Below are 21082 nucleotides of genomic sequence, written 5' to 3'. Positions count from 1 at the left end.
TCTTCCTTTCCCCCAAAGCCTGGCTAGTACAAGCCAGCACAGTGCTGAGAGCTTCTTGTGAGGTGCTAGGCAGAAGAATGCTACGTGAATTTGACAGCAAGAGCATCAGATGCCCACCATCTTGCTTTTAGTAAGCCTGAAAAAAAGCACTTTTGGTGCAGTGAGGAAGATGTTACATGGATTTATGGACCATGGGGAGTCCACAGGCCCTCCCTTCTACTTCCCACATCATGGAGCTAAATGAATACCTAGCTCCTGGCTTTTGCAGGGCCCTGGAATCTCAAGGTTTTCTGGAGGGCATTTGGGAATGTAGCACTTCTCTAGGCGGCGGACGGGGCTGGGGAGAGAGATGAAGAGCTGTGTCAGAACAGATGTCATCAGAGCCCTTCTCTCCATGCTGAGAATCAGTAAAACATGGGCCACATGCCTGCCGGGCAGAGTGACTGAGGCCCAGGCTCCAGAGGCCAGAGCCGATGAGCCGCCCTCCTGGGGGACTCTCGTGCTGCAAACAAATTAGCTTTGATGGACGAGTGGCCTTTGCTCATTCTTGAAGAACGGGGAGGTGGGAGCTCAGGCCTGTGTGGAGCTTAATTAAGGCTGGCAGCAGGTGTAGCAGGTCATCTGGCTCTGGGCTCTGCTCTCTGTTTATATCACAAGGTACTACTTGCATTTTGTCCTTCTCCGGATACTCCTGTTGCCCTGTCTTTTCCCTCGCCACCATCCCTATGTTGTTCTGTGTGCTCTTTGGCTGGTGTCACCTTATCCCCAAGCACCGGCTCCAGCTGAGGACCATACTCCAGAGGTAGAAAAATTAAACCGTAAGGAAACTGTGTAAACCAAGGAGAGGTACAGGGCTCTCATTTGAGGGTTTTTCTCCCACGGCTGTTGTCTCCCGTTTACATGCACTGTTTGTACCAGTAATGATGTCATGACTGCCTTGGGACTTACCTATCTGGAGGAAAAAGACAAATCTGATTGGAGCATGTCTTGTGTCTCTATTACTGGTGGTCTTCCATCAGGATGGATGATGGCGGTGCTGGGAAAATGCTCCTTTCTCCTGTCCAAGTAAACCAGACCCAGGAAAGAGAAAAGTGGCTTTGAATCACACAGTCTCCTGCCACGGCAGGATATCTAGTCCTGGGACCCGTCTACAGAAGACTTATGTCTACAGGAGAATGGACTCCGTAGGGTTTTTGTAAAAGTGAGCATGAAGGCTGAAATCATTCAGTTGGTTAGCCAAAAAGTACCCTTAGGGGCTCCTGGGTGGCTCAGTAGGTTAAAGCCTCTGCCTTCTGCTCAGGTCATGATCCCAGGGCCCTAGGATAGAGCCCCGCATCAGGCTCTCTGCTCAGCAGGGAGCCTGCTTCCTTTCTTCTCTCTCTCTGCCTGCCTCCCTGCCTACTTGTGATCTCTGTCAAATAAATAAATCTAAAAAAAAACCAAACAAACAAAAAAAACTTTAAAGTACCAACCATCACTGCAGACATTCCTGAATAAAAAAATCTCCAAAACACCTGCTTTCCTGAAGTGGAAGAAGAAGAAACACACAAACTCTGTCTCTTTGGCTTCCTCTTCTGGTGATATGAGATCCAGATAGACTAAGAAGTGGTAGAAAGGAATCTCTGTGACATTTTCTGCAAAGGCATTGCATTTGGGGAAATGGAGTTAGATGATATGTTTATGGTGTAAGACCTTTAGGGAAGTGTTCTGTCATAGTGTATGCTACTTAGAATGATGCTGTATATGCTCTAGAAACATTTCCTGGATGTGATGATCAGCCTGGCATTAACAGCTGTTGGCTCGCTCAAGTCTCATACAGATGAGTTAATTACCTACAGCAAGAGCAGACTTTGAAGACAAAGCAAGAAATATACAAAATAAAAGCTGTTGTCTCTTGATTATAGTTTCTCCTATAGTCTTTTTCATAAAAAGAACAAGGACATTGTATGTTATACCAGAATTCTAGGAAGATTGGGTTTTTAGATTTTGGACTGTGGTGACCCTGAGTGGAAACATGCTTTGTAGAAAAGTCCTCAAAATTTAAGTGGCCCAGAGGTCCTTAACCCCTGGGATAGGATTACCCATCCTTGACTTGGCAGTCTAAACACTTTAATAAAGGGAAATAGTAGGTCCATCAAGTAAAACATCTTATTTGGTGGTGTTGAGGTTTGCAGGGGGATAAATAATGTATGAAACACTTCAAAATTAAAGGAAACTTAGAGATTACCCATTTCATTATTTTACAAATGAAAATGTTGACATCAGAGGTTATCTGTGCCTGAGCAGTGGGCTTGCTTTGGCTTTTAAATTGGACATCCATGGAAACCACTTTACCTGTCTCAGAGTGTTAGATATAGCTGTTGGTGACTTCTGGCCCTCATTCCTCAATCTTGTTTTCTCCTAGTGACCATGTTCTCCAGTGCCCCATAGGAAACAAAGGCTTGGTATGTGGTTGGTTATAAGCTATATTCCCAAGGAAATTGGCAAATCATGAAACTAGAGTCTAAGCTCCTATGAAACAGTGATGTGTGCTTCTCACAACCAAGCGCTATGTTTTCTATAAATGTAATATTTAAATATTTGCTGACTGAAAATATTCTAGTTGTGAAGAATAGCTTTAATATTTCCATCAGTGGTTGGAACAGTGTAGATAGAATTAAGTAGATAGACTTTGGCTTTGAATCTGACTCAGCCAAATAGAAGCCATGACCTCAGGCAGCAGACCTAACTTCTCTCTGTCTTCTCTATGCCTGTTTCCTTGGCTATAAACTGGAATGTTAATAATTCCTGTCTTACAGGGTGGTTATGAGGATTAAGGGAGTTAATATATTCAAAGCACTTAGAACAGTGCTTGGCACAGAGAAAGTACTCAGTGAGCATTAGCTATTACTAGTCAGTGTGCACCAAAGGCTGTCTGTAACTGTTATTGACAAATATTCTAGAACAAGCATGATAATTATTATGTTACCTGAGCACATAATAAATTAGAGTGATTATTGTAGGAGTCTTCAGTTCTTATAATTCTGGACACTTCTTTGTTCAGAACTATATTTGTACAGCTCTTAATTCCCTCTATTGCCTCCAAGTTTTCTTAATAAGTAAATAGATTCCCCATCATGGTCACTATTGCCCAAAGCCACACTGTGGTCTGTCCATTGCCCTCTTACAGATTATCATGGATGAGGTCTCAGTGGCTTTGTTCCTTTGGTCCTACCCAGGCATCAGTGTTGATCAATGTATATTTCCTTTCCCTTCTTCAGCAATGCTGTGTGTGTGTCCTCTCCTGTATGTACCACCAACTGCAGTCAAGTTGGTCCTAAGAGCTTGGTCACTGTTTCCTTGAGATTTAGGGATTTTCTTCTTCTCATTCTTTAGAATCCTTCCTGAAACCCACCTTAATATGAATAAGAGAAATCTACCTTTTATGTTCCTAGTCATCCATCCATCCACCTTTCACTGGTTGATAAGCTCTTTGCCCTTGAGATTGTTATTGTGTGATCTCTCCCCAACTGATATGAGAAGGTATCCTCATTCTTGTTTTATTTCCACAGTATGTTCCTCCAGATCTCTGTGTCTGCAATTTTGTGCTGGAACAGTCCCTCTCTGTGAGAGCCCTGCAGGAAATGCTTGCCAACACAGGTGAAAATGGCGGTGAAGGGGTGAGTACCTGATTTATGTTGTAGGTGGGGATTGGGACACACCATAGCCCAGAAGTACATACTTCATTTCATTCCTCCAGTTTCAAACCATGAAACCTTAAGATCCTTGACTGATCCATATAGAGATACTAAAACTTTCTGTGTTTAATTCTTATTTCTGAGCAACCTTAATCCTGCTTCCTTTGGATTAATCAACTTCCATCATAAAATGGAAGAGATCACAATTGATGCTGCATGAGCAGAATATAGGTCATTGAATCTAATCTCCTTCCCTAACCCATAATCCACCAGAATGTGAGGAGGGCATTGAGATGGAGGGTGCCTATTAGACGTTCTTTTTTCTTGGAAAATTCTCATCAAAAATTTATGACTGTCCCAATGAAGTACAACTAGGTTATAGCATTTTTGTGAGGATTTCCAGTAGAGTTCAGTCTTTGACTCCCAGAACTCCACAATTTCACTCATGATGAGAAAATGTAGAGCAGTCTTGAGTTTCTATTGTTACTAGAATGGTCCTAAGTATTAAACTGAGGACTTATGCTCCTAGCTTTAACCAGAGACTTTTAGAATAATTTTGACTTTCTTTCCCAAATGACATACATCTATTTATATCCAATTATTATCTGGCATTTTGACTCTATGGCCTGAATATCTCAAATCCAAGCATCTCTCCTTATCCCCCTTAGATACCGTACTAGACAACTATCCTGTCTTCTGGGTTACAGCAACAGCTTACTAACTGCTTTGATTCCTTCTGTACTTACCCACCTCTGCCGCCATTTTTTTTTCTTTCAGCTATTATAATGTTCTTTCCAAAATGCAGATCTAATCTTTATACTTCCCTGTTTTAAAAACCCTTTGTCTTCCCACTACCTTGAGAAAAGTTCCAGATTCTTAACTAGACATAAAGCCCTTCAGGTTTTGTGAGTCCTGCTCAGCTTTCCTGTCCTATCTCTCACCACATCACCCCAGGCACTCAGTGTTCAGCCATATTGAATTCCTTTCACTTCCTCAAACATGACAGTGCTCTTTTGCCTGTGACCATGTATGTCAGCTATTCCCTCCATTTAGAACAGCTTCCTCCTCCTCTCTATCATCCCCTGTGTAATTTCTACTTCTCCCTCAAGGAACCAGTTTAAATATCAGATCTACTGAGAAGACTTTGTTGACCCCACAGGTTTGGGGTAGGTGTCCTTGCTTGAGCAACAGTCAGTAAATAGTTTTCCTCATTCTGTACTAGAATTGCAAGTCTAATTTTCTGCATCCTATACAGGGGAGTAAATCTCATAAGGGTAAGAACAATTTGTAGGACCTAGCACAATTTATTCTCACTTGACTCAAGTGAACTACAGAAGAAAGAAATGTCTCATTTGTGGTAGAAGAGCTGATGACCATGGACTCAGGAGAACCAGTATTTACATGTAGGTCATCTTCCAGCTCGTAGTGTGATCTTACATGAGGCTTGTTATCTCTTGGGGTGTTCTCACCTATAAAATTAGAATGTTTAATTAGTTTTCTAGGGTCTTTAACACCAGTGTTTGTGATTCTTCGCTCTTCTGGTTTAAAATAATATGCTTTTTCAGCCACCTGAGAATAGCTTTTTTTTTTTTTATTCCGCACAGCATTAGCACAGGTGAGTTTTTTTCCTTTGGATGTTCATTGCAGTCTGTGTCTGCTTCCCCCTTGCATTAACCTCAGTACCAGGGCTTTCCTCCATAGGCATCTACCCATCAGCTCTGTGGAACAAGTCTATTTTTAACTCTTTACTCTTTTTCCAAAACCAACAACTCATCATTGATAGACCTCTTTGGTGAGGGGGAACTGGTTGATTTGGAATATTAGCACTTTCAGTTTCAACCAGCTAGATTCTGCCTACTTATGGCCAACGGATAGAAATTGGGAAGGTAGAAGCTATGTTAATTGGAGAACTATCTCTTGGGCATTCTCTTACCCTGTTTTGCTCAAAAAGTATATTTGAAATGACTTCATTTTCATTTAGCTTGAGTGGTTCAGAAAGTTCTGTACACGACAAAGTAGATGCAGAAGTTCTGGTTATAATCCTTGCTCTTCTTAATTGCCATGCACTTAAATAATAGTCTTAGCTTGGTTTGTCTTAAGAATAAATAGCCATCACCCTGTTACCCCAGTTGAGCACTCAGTGTTATACACAGCTAATGAATCATTGAACACTATGTCAAAAACTAATGATGTACTATATGTTGGCTAATTGAACATTTAAAAAAGCACAAGAATCAAAAAAGAATAATAAATAGCAAGTCATTTTCCAAAGAGAATGTGAAGACCAACTTGTAAGAGTGAGTACTTAGTTTGGAACATACAAATAAGACCTACCTTAAATATCAGCCATGTTGGAGGAGAAGGTTACTCAATATAATTATATATTTCAGGGGCCATCTTAAATTTGCCATATTTAAAAATCAGTACATTAAATCTTATTAGGCAGTTCATTCTCTTTGAAAATTGAGTCCAAAATAAATGACCTGTGACATGTTTATTAAGTATTTATTGGATAACAGTAATCATTACATGGGTCAGACTCTGGAATTCCCCACGTGTCGTGTTGCCTTTTTGTGCTATTTTACCAAAGGTAAGAGTTCTCATCTTGATGCATATCATCATCATCATTATCATTAATGAGTGATCTTAGAACTAAGAGGAAGAGACTAGGAAGGAGAGCTGGAATCTTCTGGAATTATTAAGATGTTCCTTTTTGGTGGTTCTATTAACTAGACACCTGGCTAAGAGCTTCAGCTCCTGTAACCCTCTTGCAATGCTCTCACAATTCCATCTGGGTTCCCGATCTTTACTGTGAGAAATAATATTTTTATATAACCTCTTGAGTCTGACTGTTTTGCTTTCCTGAAGTGATTCCTGTGCACATTTACCATTAGTATTTAATTTGATTTTAGACGATAATATTCAGCAGGGAAGGAAAAGGGGAGGGGGAGGAAGTGAGTTAACATGACAGACCATAATGATTCCCTGGGAAGCCTGGGGATGTTTGAGTGGGATGACGCTTCCTTTGTGTGCCAGTCTATTCTGTTTGGAAATAGGCATTTACTGCTTTTAAATAGATATTACTTTCACTAATGATCATGACTGCCACCAAATGGGATGCTTTGAAGAGTGTAATTTTTCCTTCTAGCCATCAATTGGTCCTCATGTAGTGTGTCTGTTCACTGCTGTGCTGCAACTGAACATGTTTAAAAAATGACTTCAGTGGTTTGTTTATTCACGTGATCAGGGTACAGAAGTCTCTTTGCAAGGATTTACAGTTCTGCAGCAATTCCCCTTGCTAACGGAAAACAAAGGTGTCCAGCTTTGTTTAACAACAGAGTTTGTTCTTGAACTGTCCTTAGCTATTGCAAATAGCTTGTGGGACCCAGCTTTGTGTTGAAAAGGAGAGAAAAATGAGGCCAAGAACGTGGGGTGCTCCCCAGAGTCTGCCCTAGCTGAGTTCATCTTAGGGTCAATTTGACTCTGATTAAATCCTATCTGATTTTATTCTGGAGAAAATTACCAAGAGATAGATGTTTGGCACCATAGCCAGTTAGACTGAAGTTTGAAGTAAAACCCCTGCATACAAACATTAAAATATTTTCACATTTTTGATTGATTGGACCTACCATATGTGAAATACTCAGATGCTTTCAGCAGGACGTGCTGTGAAAAGAGATGTTGGCCTGTCCCTCCGAGCCCTCCATCCCACCATCCCTTAGAAATGACTTTGAAGAGAGAGCAGGCAGCATCTGGTGTGAGAAAAGTTCTGTCTTTAGAGCTGGGCAAATGTGTTTTCAGTCCAGGCTATATGCATCAGGTGACCTCTGGGGCTTATTTTTCCTTTCTGTACCTTACTTTCCAAATCTTCAAAATACAACCTACCTCATGGCGTTGGGTAGAAGAAATTAAATGATAGAAATCTCTACCAGTCCTGAAAAGATACATTGGTTCCTCTTCATCTCCTCTCCACTCCCTCCTTTCATATTCAAATGCCTCACAGGAAGGAGAAGTCCACGCTGTATGACCAGGTGCACAGAACTCCAAGTGGGTTTTGATGTGAATGGGCATAATGTTTCTAAAACTGAAAGGCCTTGATTAACACAATTACCAGCTGCACTTCTTCTGATAAGGGCTCCAGTTTTCTCTAAAACTTGACTTAATCATGGTTAGACTTCTACCACTTAAAAAAAAAAAAGCTACACATATAAAATGCATTCATGTTATGATTGCCCTGTTAATGTTATACTTTATATAAGACAAAAGAACAGATAACATCATGAGCACCTAAGATCTGCTTCACTTTTGTTGCTAGAATGTCCAAAATGCTAATACACAATCAGCCTTTTAACCTTAGCTGGGAGATGTGACCTGGAAAGCTATTACATCTGCAAGAGCTCTTCTCATGGCTAACCTCACGGAGAGGTAGCTCTTTAATTTACCCTATTACTTTTGCGATCGTCCTACTAACCCACAAAGGAGCATCAGACGCCTTTCATTTTTCCCTATCTTTAGAGGGGGAGTACGATATGCAATAAAGCTGCAGGAGAAATGCACCTGTGTGGTCTACAACACAGTTGCCTGAGGAGGAAGAGCTGTGCCCCCTGAGAATCTAGGGATTGTTCCCTGGCACTATGTGGCCTTCGAACTGGCAGTGAGACTTAATCTCACATTATGCTGTATTTGTGTAAAGGTCATTAAAGTACATGTCACGAGATACTTACCTTGTAGTCAAGGTCAGGACATTCATCCATTTTATAAAGCCACAGAAAGGTGGCAACAACATTTCAAAAGAATGCTCAGAAGATACATCTACCTTGAGCTTGATAGGTGATGAGGAGGAGGGTTAGAAGGAGGGTTAGAAGCCGCTTAGCTAAAGTTTGAACTCAAGCTGTACCCAGATGTAGAGATCTTGTATGAACTCATCCAGAACAAAGAAGGCTGATCGGATCCTTACCTCTTTACTCCTTATCCCCGAGTTCCCATTTCTGTATTGTAGAAGAGATGGGATGCCCCCTCATCCAGAGTTAGCCTCTCAGTCTGAGTTTTTTTATCTTCTTTTCTCAGTTGTCAGCAAAGAGCCAGAGTGAGAATTGATTTTGGTATGTGTATGGAAAGGGAACATGACTGATGGAGGAACTATGTACCCAGTTCTAAATAAACCGCATCCCCACTGACATTTTTTTAAGACTACATTTTTTTAAAAGAGAAATCATTTAATGAATCAAATCTAACAGTAGGCATTAACTACACCTTTAGAATAGTACATAAGATTTCCTTTGGAGAAAAACTACAAAGCCACTTCTGCATGAATTATGCTATAAGTCCTAGGACCTGCCCACATATGCCCTAAAGCCAGGGTAGCCAGGACACACCAAAATAGCCCCACAGGGGTTCAAGTTCAAACTTTCCTTGCCCTTGTTGGTAAAAGCCACTACCTCAGGCTCTCCAAGTACCTCCTCAGTACCCACACTGAGGAGCCCCTCCCCCCTGGTGGTTCTACCTGAGGATAGTACCCCTGCCTCACGCCTAATTAAACCTATTGGTGAAATAGGTTTGGGCGAGGTTATGTGTCAAAAGCCACTTTTTACACTCTTTGCTGTGTTAGAGTTCACTCAGGTTGGCTCATGGGAGGCAGCCTGTTTGAGGGATGAACCTGGGAGGCCAGAGGTTAGGGTTAGTCCTGACGCTGCCCCCTGGGGGTCTGACTGTGCCAAATCGCCTACTCCTCTGGGATTTTGTTTCAGGATCTCCTAAATACAGACACCATGTAGATGGAAAAGAACTTTCTCCCGTGTGTGAGGGTTCTCATGTACCCAGTTAAAAAAGGAAAAACATCACTACTCTATTGTTCTTGTGTGTAGCCCGTCACTGATGAGGTGTGGAAATGGTAGCCTGTTTGTGTTAGCCACTGGTCTCGAGATCCTGGCTCCCATAATTTTAGGTACAGTTGAATCAGTGTGTTTATTCTCTTGCTACCTTGTTGTGGACAAAGAATTCCCCAAATTCAGTCTAAGATGGAGTGATAACTATATAATTTAAAATTTTTTTTGAGACCTGAATCCTCTATAAAGTTTTTTGTAGGAGAATATGGGATGTATTGGATATGTTCTGTAGCTTTGACAGAACTTTCTTCAAGGAGCCAGATATCATTTTCAGAAATTAACTAATCATGAGGGGCCTCCACATTAAGGTTTTTAGTCTTTTTTTACAGGCCAAATTCTCATCCAACATCTATCCCCTTTTGTGCTCCTTTCTTTCCCCCTTCTTATAGTTCTCTCGCATGTTATGCTATGATTTTAGACATTTATGCTGATAATAATGGATTTTAGTGTTTCTGATAAGCTGACATTTATGAAAATGCATGCAGGTAACTCATAATTCATTTTTGAGCTGGCCTTTTGATAACATATCCAATTAAAATATGCCATCTGGAAGACCTTAGTTCATGGTAAAAAGGTATCTCTTCAGTTTAAAAAAAAAAATCGAAATGATTGTTTGCAGTGTTTCTAAGAAAAAAAAAATTCCAAGTTTGCCTAATGTAGTTATGGACCATTTTCTTTGGGAGGATTTTCTTATGTAAAGGTAATTATGAAAAGTGCACACAAATTTAGGCGGTAGCATGCGGCTTTCTTGTTTCTTGATTACATCAGCACTGTACTGGGGGGAGAAAGTAGAAACAAACTTTTACATCTAATGCCACTGCTCACCTCTCACTAAAACAACCGCATGCTCACCAGGTGGGAAATCTCCCTTCTTCATTCTCATTGGGATTTCCCCCCCCTACAGTAAGCATCAGTAGATAATTCAAATTACTTGAAAGCTTTCGGCAAGACCTGCATCCAATAAATATCCATTTACTGTCTTGTTTTTGATTTTGCTAGCTCAGTGACCTATCGGAATGGGTATGTTATTCACTCCTTTAATATACATGTACTTTGCATGGACAACTGACTTCAGCTTACATGTAATGAGCCGGGCTTCTCATGTGTGAGTGTCCAGGGCAAATTTCCATTCTTCGTGCCTCTGCAATGAAAACAAACAAACAAACAGCCCTGCACCACACTTCAACCTCATGGAATTAGACGGGGCTGCACACTTCAAAATTGGTTGCCAGGCAGCTTGTTAAAACCGCTACTCTGCAATTAGAAGAATGGCCCACCTGGGGAGTCCTTTTTTCCCCCGTGAAGACATTGAACATTTTTCGAGTCTCTTTTTAAATTCTGCATGTGGTCTGGATGGCTGGTGGCCCTAGAGATGACCTTGGGAAAATGACAGAAGTGTGCAGCCTCGCCTTCGCCCCAGCTTCTCAGTGCTCCCACCCTCTCCTAGTGCCATTGTGGGATCCCAGCGCTGCTCTTCCGTGGGGCTGTAATTCATCATCAAAATGGAAAAAGCTAGTTAGTCTCCCCTTCTCATCCAACTTCCCTAAAATGAACTAGCAGAAGAAGGAAATGTTACATGCAATCATTAAGAACAACCATGAAGGTTAACTAGCTTTTTACATTTCTTCATATCCCAAGTAGAAACATTTTCAAGTGAAAGAACCCACACAGTGAATTTTTAAAGCTCCTGATGAACCAGTCCGCTCCCCTCCTCCCTGAAGATAGTGTTCCAGCATTAGTGAAATTGCCTTTTCTTTGGGGAAATGTTTTCATTCTGAGTCGGGTGCCTCTTATTTAAAACCGATTTGGCTTTGTGATTCTGGTGGTGTTTTGCAAATGTGGTAACATTTAGCCTTGCTAATGTTACACAAACCCTGGAGTTCTTTTCTTTCTTGCTGTTGACCTTCAGTGCTCTGTTAGTCTAGTCTTGCCCTGACAACCTCAGCATCCTAGAAAGCTTGAGCTTCTTTCCTGTGGCTGGACTAAAGGCAGTTCCTTGTGCTGTTTTGGTTTTGACATTTTAATTGCAAAAAAATGTAAATATTTTTATTAAGGTTTCTTAGAGGAGTGAGGAGGGATTGGGGCCTCTAAGCTTTATCGGGGGTGGGGGGCATATTGATGAGAGATCTTTCTGAATTTTAAAAAATTAACTGTTCAGTTGGGGGGCAAAGGGGCAGAGATGGGTTATAAAACTGGATTCCAGCAGCAGCATTTTTAGGAATGTGTTTTAATTCTAAATTATAAGGTATTTGAATTTAGGTGAAATCTTTTGTGTTAAAACCCTTGCTTACTTTTTAAAAATGGAGTACATTTAGAATTCAAGAAATCCTGGGAGAATAGAAACCTTTCAGTTTATTAGACTTTTTCTTTGATCGTGTAATTTACTTTTTAACAGCTACTCGCGTTTAAATTATGTATTTGTAGGGAGAATTGAATGAACTAGAAAAAAACTCCAACTTATTTCCATTTCATGAAAATTTAATGAAAGCACCTATGTGGATATTCTGGTGAACAAAAATTAACTCGGTGTCAAAGAAATCCTGGTCTCAACTGACGTTTCAATCCTCAGTGGAGTAAAAAGCCTGTGGCTAGTGCCCCAAGATTACTACTATCTGGTTTAAGAATGGAAGACCCTGGGGGTGCCTGGGTGGCTCAGTGGGTTAAAGCCTCTGCCTTCAGCTCAGGTCATGATCTCAGGATCCTGGGATCGATTCCCACATCAGGCTCTCTGCTCAGCAGGGAGCCTGCTTCCTCCTCTCTCTCTGCCTACTTGTGATCTCCATCAAATAAGTAAAATTTTTTAAAAAAAGAGAGAGAGAGACTCTTAATCTCGGGAAACAAACTGAGGGTCCCTGGAGGGGAAGGGGGTGGGGGGGATGGGGTGTCAGGGTGATGGACATCAGGGAGGGTATGTGCTATGGTGAGTGCTGTGATCTGTGTAAGACTGATGAATCACAGACCTGTACCCCTGAAACAGATAATACATTATGTGTTAATAAAAAAATTAAAAATTAAAAAATAAAAGAATGCACGAATGGCTGTTCCCATGTCCGTGGGACCAGCACCGCATGAGTTTTAGCTGAAGAACAGCCTTTGGGAATTGGCTTGAGAAGGTGTTTCCTCTTCCCCTGAGTCCTGCCAACTGGGCCAGGTGGGACCAGTGATGGAAACTCATGGCAAAGACTGTTCCTGAAAGACCTCTTCTCCTGTCTTGGGTGAGATATTAGAAAGGTAAGTTGAATGCAGTACTTTAAAAAAACAACAATTAGAAAACAAATAACTATTTAGATATATACACATTAAATTTACAGGACTTGGCCTTAGGGATTTCCAGAATTATTGCTGGGGTACTCAAGGCTTCAGGTTCTGTCTTTTCAGTGGGTGAGGGTAACTGGATTGGGATTGCTGAGGCGCCTTGAGTCAGTCCAGTGGAGAGTTGTGATACTGACTCTCTGAAACTGAAGGTAGCACTTCGTGTTTGCGTCCGGGCCCAGTTACAGGTGCCAAAGAAGATGGCATGTTGCCCCAGTAGTCTACAGAACTGTCTCCCTATGATAGGACCCTGCCAACTTTATGTCCTGCCCCCAGGTTTTCACGTGCCAGCTTGGGAAAGGGATATTGGGATATTGTTCTAAGGTCTTATCATTAGGATTCATATGAATTTTGGAAATAATGACCTGACACGGTGAAATATCTCCAACTCCTATTCCGTCTCTCAGCCTTGAATGGATCCAATAGCTTGTTTCTGGAGATTTCCAACAATAGGAGAAAGGGAGGGCAAATATTTAACAAGATGCATTTTAGGATCTCTTGCTCTGCTCAGAGTTGTGCATTTTGTGGCGGGATGGATTGCCTTTTCGCCTCCCCCACCCGCCCCCCCCCCCCGGCAGGCCCTCTCACTATCTCCCTGCAGCACCCCAGGCCCCAGGGGGGTGCAGAGGACCCTGGTGGGCAAATCTAAATGTCGGGAATACAATTCTCTGATCTCAGGCAGTGGAACTGGGTCACCTGGAGGATGAGCAGCGGTGGTTTCCCTGTTCCGTGTTCCTTGTTGGCAGCCACTTGGATGTGTGAAGGGTGAAGCAACAGGGATAGACAGATCCCTGATTTATGAGCTGCACTGATTTCTGTCAAAGTAAGTGAGGGAGGCACGAGGATGGCCATACTCCCGCGGCCTCTGGAGAATGTGGTCTCCAGCTGGCCTGTTTATATGGAGCTCCGCTTCCTGGTCTTCTTACCTACAGCACACATCCCTCAGCAACTCCTTGCCGTCTCTCTCCCCAGGTGGAGTTCCCTAGGCTGTGGTTGCTTCACCTCTAACATTATTTACGTCGTTTGCAACTTTTTATTCGATTTTGTTAGCTTGAGCTGTTCCCATGGCAACCAGGAACGGCAAGTTCACTCTGCTGAATTCTGGTCCTGACGGGTCCAGTTCTGCCTGCCTTCCTCTCACCTAGTGTTTTATGCTCACAGGAATTAGAAAATCCTCCTCGGATCCGCCGGCCTCTTTCCCTTCTATATCTGTCTGTCCCTAAACACTCACGGACTTGTGCACTTTTCAAAATGTATATTAACTTCATTTTAATTTTGTTAGTGGACCTTAGTGTTTTTCTTTCTTGTGGAGAGCAGACATCACTCCGCATTTCCCCACACTTGCACTTGTCTTTCCAAATGCATCCCCTGCAAAAGAGGAATCTATCTGTCCTTTATTTTCCTCTGTAGTGGTCTACTACTAAAATATTCCAACAGAAGCAAAACAGTTTATTGTAATTTCTTGTATTAAACTGTGTTAAGAAGCTCCATGTTCTTCTGAACGGTGATGTCACAATTGTTGTATTTTGAGAAGTGTGTCAAAATAATCAAGACATTTCCATATTTGACATTTATCTATGTCTCATCCCATAAGAGCTACTTCCATTTGTCTTCAGATCCTGGCACAAAGCGTAGGTATATCCAGCCCCAAATGATCCTGTTTTTAACAAACGTGAATGTGTCTAACCCTCCAAACCACAAGACTTTTACATCTATAAGATCTACTCTAGGGACGCCTGGGTGGCTCAGTGGGTTAAGCTGCTGCCTTCGGCTCAGGTCATGATCTCAGGGTCCTGGGATAGAGTCCCACATCGGGCTCTCTGCTCAACAGGGAGCCTGCTTCCCACTCTCTCTCTCTCTCTGCCAGTCTCTCTACCTACCTGTGATCTCTCTCTGTCAAATAAATAAATAAAATCTTAAAAAAAAAAAAATCTACTCTAAATACACTTACTTCATCTGGGAAAGGAAAGTTGGGCTGAATCCACCTTTTCCCCACACATCCTATTGGGTTCCAGAGCAGAAGCCGGTGAGACAACAACCTACCCCTTATGTCCCCAGCCTCCTTGAAGTCAGGGACACCTGGCTCCAGAAAGCCCAGTTTGTAGCCTATGAGATCCTGCCCTGCATTCTGTCCCAGATAGAGTTCCTACAATTTTTCAGACTGGATTTTTTTTTTAAACAGTAATCTCCATGATAGTTTACTAATAAGGGACAAGGGGGTCACCATGATAACAAATCAGTGACAAGAGCTGAACACATTATCCAGAGTTCTTCCACCTGCTAAATAGCCTCTCTAATGTACATCCTTGTTTTATAATCTAGGGATTGAAAAATAACATCAATATAAGACAATCATAATTTGAACTGAGAAGACTTTAAGACTACTGGAAACTGGACTTTGCATTACAGTGAACTTGCTCACACTGTGTCACCCCATTCTTTGCTCTCGTATTACTTAGACTCTTCTCTCTTTCCGAATACCCTGCACGTTACAAAATACAGTCATCGTTTTCTCTGTGATGCCCAGATCCCTTGTGCTTGGTCAGAGGGAGTGCATGGGAGCCTCCTAAAAGTCACTGCTGAGGTCTTTGAGAGCATCCTTGCTCCAGTGTGGCAACAAGGCAACCCAGACTGATCGTAATTCTTCTGTCACAAACATGAACTTGAACAACTCTGGTTCCATTTCATGGAGAACAAGTCAGAGGCAAACCTCTGGTGTTAGAGATGCATATGACATAGCCTCTGCTATGGCTAATGGAGGAGAGATGAGCAGGATACAGAGGAGAGGTTATGTCATGCACCTTAGGGATTCTTTATTTTTATGAAAAACGTAAAGATCCCAATGATATCTCTGGTATAATTCCAGTATCATTCAATTTTTCCTGTCTTTATAAGAGCCCTTATTAAGCTTTTCTTTTCTCTGTGAGATAACAGATTTCCTGTGGTCTTTAGCTATATTGTACTATGCTGTGCCTTCTCCATTTACTTAAAAAGCACTTTTGGAGAACCTCCTGTATGCTGTTTCCATCTTCTGGCTTCATGGCACCGTTTTCTAGCATGTTAAGGAAGATCTTCCTTGATTCTTCAAGCTGCTTAAACAGCAATGGTTCAATATTGATTAGTAGGCATTAATAGGTTACCAGGAATTTTTATAGTGGCCTTGGCTTAAGTCCATCCATCCCTCTGGCTCTCCCTCTCACTTTGGACTGACTCTGTTAGATAACTTGTTACCTTCTTCCGGTTCCTGGGGATCATTAGCAGCAGTGTCTTGCAGAGTAATAAGCAGAGATCAGCTATAGTGTTTTCTTTTTTTAAGCTCTGTTGAGATAAAACTGACATATAATACTTGTGTAAGTTTAATGCAGCATAATGACTTGACATTCATATACTGTAACATTATTACCACAGCAAGTTTAGTTAATAACTACTATCTCATGTAGGTACAAAAATTTTTTCCTTGTGATGAGAACTTTTAGGATGTACTCTTAGCAACTTTCAAATATACCATAGATCAGTGTTATTTCTCATCCTCAATCATGTTGTACATGACATCCTCAATACTGATTCAAAACTACAAGTTTGTCCCTTTCGACCACATTTACTTAATTACTACTTCTGGTAGCCACAGATATGATCTCTTTTCCTATGACTTTGCCTCTTTTTAGATTCCATAAATAAGTGAGATTATACAGTTTTGTCTTTCTCTGTCTTATTTCCCTTAGCATAACACCCTCGAGGTTGTGACTGAATAGTATTCCATCGTGTGTGTGTGTGCGTGTGTGTGTGTGTATACACAGACCTATCGTATTCTTCTGTCACAAACATGAACTTGAACAACTCTGGTTCCATTTCATGGAGAACAAGACACAGGCAACTTCTTCATCTGTGTATACACACACACACACACACACACACACCCCTCAAATTTCTTTATCTATTCATCTGTTGATGGACACTTAGATTGTTTTCATGTCTGGACTATTATAAATAATGTTGCATGAACATGGGGGTGCAGATCTCTCTTCCATACAGTAATTTCTTTTATTTTGGACAGATACCCAGAGATGGCATTGTTAGATCATATGGTGGTTCTATTTTGAATTTTTTGAGGAACGTACATATTGTTTTCCGCAGTGGCTATATCAATTTACATTGTTAACAATGGTGCATGAAGTTTCCTTTTTCTCTATATCCTCGCCAGCTTTGTTATCCCATGGAGGTTTTTTGTTTTGTTTTGTTTTTTTTGTGGGGTGTCAGGGGAATGATTGCCATTCTGACACATGTGAGATGACATCTTATTGTGGTTTTAATTTGCATTCCCTGATGATCAGTGATGTTGAACAACATTTTGTGTATCGCTTGGCCATTTTCATGTCTTTTTTTAAGAAAGATGTCCATTTGGTTATTTTTTAATTGGATTATTTAAGGCTTTTTGCTATTGAGTTGTCTGAGTTCTTTATACATCAGATATTAATTCCTTATCAGACACATGATTTGTTTTTTTTTTAACTTTTAATTTTTTATAAACATATATTTTTATCCCCAGGGTACAGGTCTGTGAATCACCAGGTTTACACACTTCACAGCACTCACCAAAGCACATACCCTCCCCAATGTCCATAACCCCACCCTCTTCTCCTAAACCCCCTCCCCCCAGCAACCCTCAGTTTGTTTTGTGAGATTAAGAGTCACTTATGGTTTGTCTCCCTCCCAATCCCATCCTGTTTCATTTATTCTTCTCCTACCCACTTAAGCCCCCATGTTGCATCACCACTTCCTCATATCAGGGAGATCATATGATAGTTGTCTTTCTCTGCTTGACTTATTTCACTAAGCATGATACACTCTAGTTCCATCCATGTTGTCACAAATGGCAAGATTTCATTTCTTTTGATGGCTGCATAGTATTCCATTGTATATATATACCACATCTTCTTGATCCATTCATCTGTTGATGGACATCTAGCTTCTTTCCATAGTTTGGCTATTGTGGACATTGCTGCTATAAACATTCGGGTGCATGTGCCCCTTTGGATCACTACGTTTGTATCTTTACGGTAAATACCCAATAGTGCAATTGCTGGGTCATAGGGCAGTTCTATTTTCAACATTTTGAGGAACCTCCATGCTGTTTTCCAGAGTGGCTGCACCAGCTTACATTCCCACCAACAGTGTAGGAGGGTTCCTCTTTCTCCGCATCCTCGCCAGCATCTGTCATTTCCTGACTTGTTGATTTTAGCCATTCTGACTGGTGTGAGGTGATATCTCATTGTGGTTTTGATTTGTATTTCCCTGATGCCGAGTGATATGGAGCACTTTTTCATGTGTCTGTTGGCCATCTGGATGTCTTCTTGCAGAAATGTCTGTTCATGTCCTCTGCCCATTTCTTGATTGGATTATTTGTTCTTTGGGTGTTGAGTTTGCTAAGTTCTTTATAGATTCTGGACACTAGTCCTTTAAGACACATGATTTGTTAATATTTTCTTCCATTCTGTAGGTTGCCTTTTTTACTTTGTTATCATTTCTTTTACCGTGCAAATTTTTGGTTTGACACACTCCCACTGGTTTATATTTCATTTTGTAGTTTGTGCATTAGATGTCATCTTAAAAATAATCCATTGATAAGGCCTATGTCAAGGAATTTCCCCTGTTCTCTTCTAGGAGTTTTATGGTTTCAGGTCTTACATTTAGGTCCTTAGTCCATTTCAAGTTATTTTTTGTGAGTGGTATAAGCCAGGAGTCAGTTTTGTTCTTTTACATTTAAATATCCACTTTCTCCAGCATTGTTAATTGAACAGACTGTGTTTTCTCCATCAAATATTCTTGGCTCCCTTGGCAAATATTAGTTGACTATGATGCGTGGGTTTATTTCTGAGCTCTTGATTCTCTTCCATGGGTCTATGTACATCTGTTTTTACACCAGTACTATACTGTTTTGATCCCTTTATCTCCATAATAAAGCTTGAAATCATGAAGTGTGGTGCCTGCTGCTTCATTCTTCTCTCCCTCTCCCAGTATTGCTTTAGCTTTGTGGGTCTTTGTGGTCCCATATACATTTTAGGTGGTTTTTCTACTTCTGTGAAAAATGTCATTGGACTCTCAACAGGGATTGCATTGAATCTATAGATGACTTAGTATAGACATTTTGACAATATTCTTCCAATCCATGTACTTCTCAGTATAAAGAACTTTCATCTTGGTTAAATTTATTCCCAAGTATTTTATTGTTTTTGGTGCTATTGTAGACGAGATCCTTTTCTTTATTTTTTAGCTAGCTCATTGTTTGCAATGTTATTTTCAGTTCCAAGTCACCATATTACATTAATGATAACTACCAACCCCACTGGGAAATGATGGATTGATTGATTTTTCTCCAGCCATTGAAGGAGGCAAATATCAACACAACTGAAGTTTAGTTTTATTTTGGGGTTCGGATTGTGAACCGTACTCCATGTTTCTGAGCTTCTCCCCTCCTCCTCTCACAGATCAGTGTTGCTAATTTTAGTATTTCCCTCACTCAACAAAGCTTCCCTTGCAGCTCAAGGGAAGTTGGGTTTTCCTGTCAGTCTTAGTAGGTTCTCCTTCCAATGTCAGGGTGATGAATTTACTCTCTGCACAGTGTGGAGAAAAACAGATCCAATGGTGCTTTGCCCTACCCATTCCCTGGCTTCCATTCACAGATCAGCAGAAAAGACTTCTTTTTTTAAAACAAAGAAACAAAACACTGTTATTTTTCTCTTTGACAGAGAGCTGGGTGGGAGCTGGAACACTGAGACCTAAGCGAGGCCTCTGAAGGGTGGGCCTTTGAAAGCAGCCGTGTGTAGGGCCCTGATTAAACATTAGAGGATTCAGAACACCTCTAAGAGACACGAGCCTTGCAGACACAGAAAAGTAGAAAAAATTGTTCGTTTTAAATTGTAAAAATTGAAAATCATTAAATTGTAAATTGTAAAAGTTGCCAATAAAAATGCAGAGTGCTGAAGTGTAGCCTTCAGGGCAGGGGTCCTAAGAAAGCACAGAACCAGAGTGAAAACGGCAGGGATGACTGAGTAGGGAGAGGAGTGACCCAGTAGTATCGGAGAAAAGTAAAAGACCTTCCCCCTAACCTGCTCTGTTCTTTGCCATAAACTCTATCTTTTCCCAGGCCCAGTGGAGTCCAGGTTGGTGGGGAAGGAGGTCCAGAATATGGACAAGGCAGCTCAGGAAGAGTGTAGCTTCCCTTCAACATGGTGAAGAGGAGTGGGTCTCGGGGTCCTCATGGTGGGACTCACCACATATATGTGACAGTAGGGATTTTGTCTTTCAATCTGTCACAAAGATGCCAGTAGAGCTCAGGGACGGAGAAGCAGAGAAAGTCAATTTTTAGTTTGACAACCGCTGTCAAGTACAAGAGGAAGCAACCATATTTGTTCTTTGCATCATGGGGGTTCTAGAGAAATGCTAAAAGGTAAAATCAGTCACTGGTCCAGAAGGACATATCTGAGAACAGAGAAGTACTTGCTGGCTCTAAGTATCCTACGGATGACTTGGATGAGGTCTCCAGTGGGGTTGAGGAGTCCCAGAGGGGTGATTCTCCAGACTGGCTGTTTATTGGAACCACCTGAGAACCCAGGCCCCATCACAGACCTATTAATGAGCAGCTTAGGGAATTGGTCCAGGCTTTACTGCTGTAGAGGATTTGTTTTGCTTGTTTTGTTTTTGTTTTTAAGGCTCTACCAGTGATTCTGATAGATAGCCGAAGACTGCTTGTCTACAATCAGTCCATGAAATGTTCAGAATGATTGTGCTATTGTATTATAATGATTATAGCTATTGTATTGAGCAGAATAGATAAAAAGTATTAGGGGCACCTAGCTTCCTTACACGGGCCCATAGGTATACAGAATCAGCTTCTCCACCCAAGGCCACTTCTTGTTCTTCAAGGAAAGATCAGGCTGTGTGTTTGTTTTGCTCAAATATATGGCCCCGGGCTTGTTGTATGGATGTAGAAAGAACAGGATGAATTGATGTCTGTCCAGCAAGATCATAATTGGGACTGGTATGAGGAATGAAAGAACATCCAGGAGAGAGAAAAAATAGGTTAAGGAGTGCAGGAGAAAGGAAGGTGGGTCAAAGATCAAAATAGAATCGATATCATTTTCTGCCTCATAGCCCACATGGGTAAACATGCTTGCACACAGTAAGACTCAATGGCAGTTTTATGATAAA

The 21082-nt window shown here is 41.3% G+C and overlaps 1 protein-coding gene across 1 annotated transcript in view; it reads left to right on the top strand.

Moving 5' to 3' along the window:
- The window catches only part of RYR3 (ryanodine receptor 3), a 505740-nt gene that overhangs the window by 186198 nt on the left and 298460 nt on the right, over positions 1–21082 (top strand). The window contains exon 3 of the mRNA XM_004751026.3: positions 3552–3659. Within this exon, the coding sequence (XP_004751083.2) occupies positions 3552–3659 (108 nt within the window). The remainder of the gene's footprint in view (positions 1–3551; positions 3660–21082) is intronic.

The sequence above is a fragment of the Mustela putorius genome, unplaced genomic scaffold (assembly GCF_011764305.1).
Source record: "Mustela putorius furo isolate JIRA1106 unplaced genomic scaffold, ASM1176430v1.1 tig00003898_pilon_pilon_pilon, whole genome shotgun sequence".
In the NCBI taxonomy this organism is placed as follows: Eukaryota; Metazoa; Chordata; class Mammalia; order Carnivora; family Mustelidae; genus Mustela; species Mustela putorius.
The sequence above is the reverse complement of the archived record's forward strand: the minus strand, read 5'-3'. Positions and strand labels throughout refer to the sequence as shown.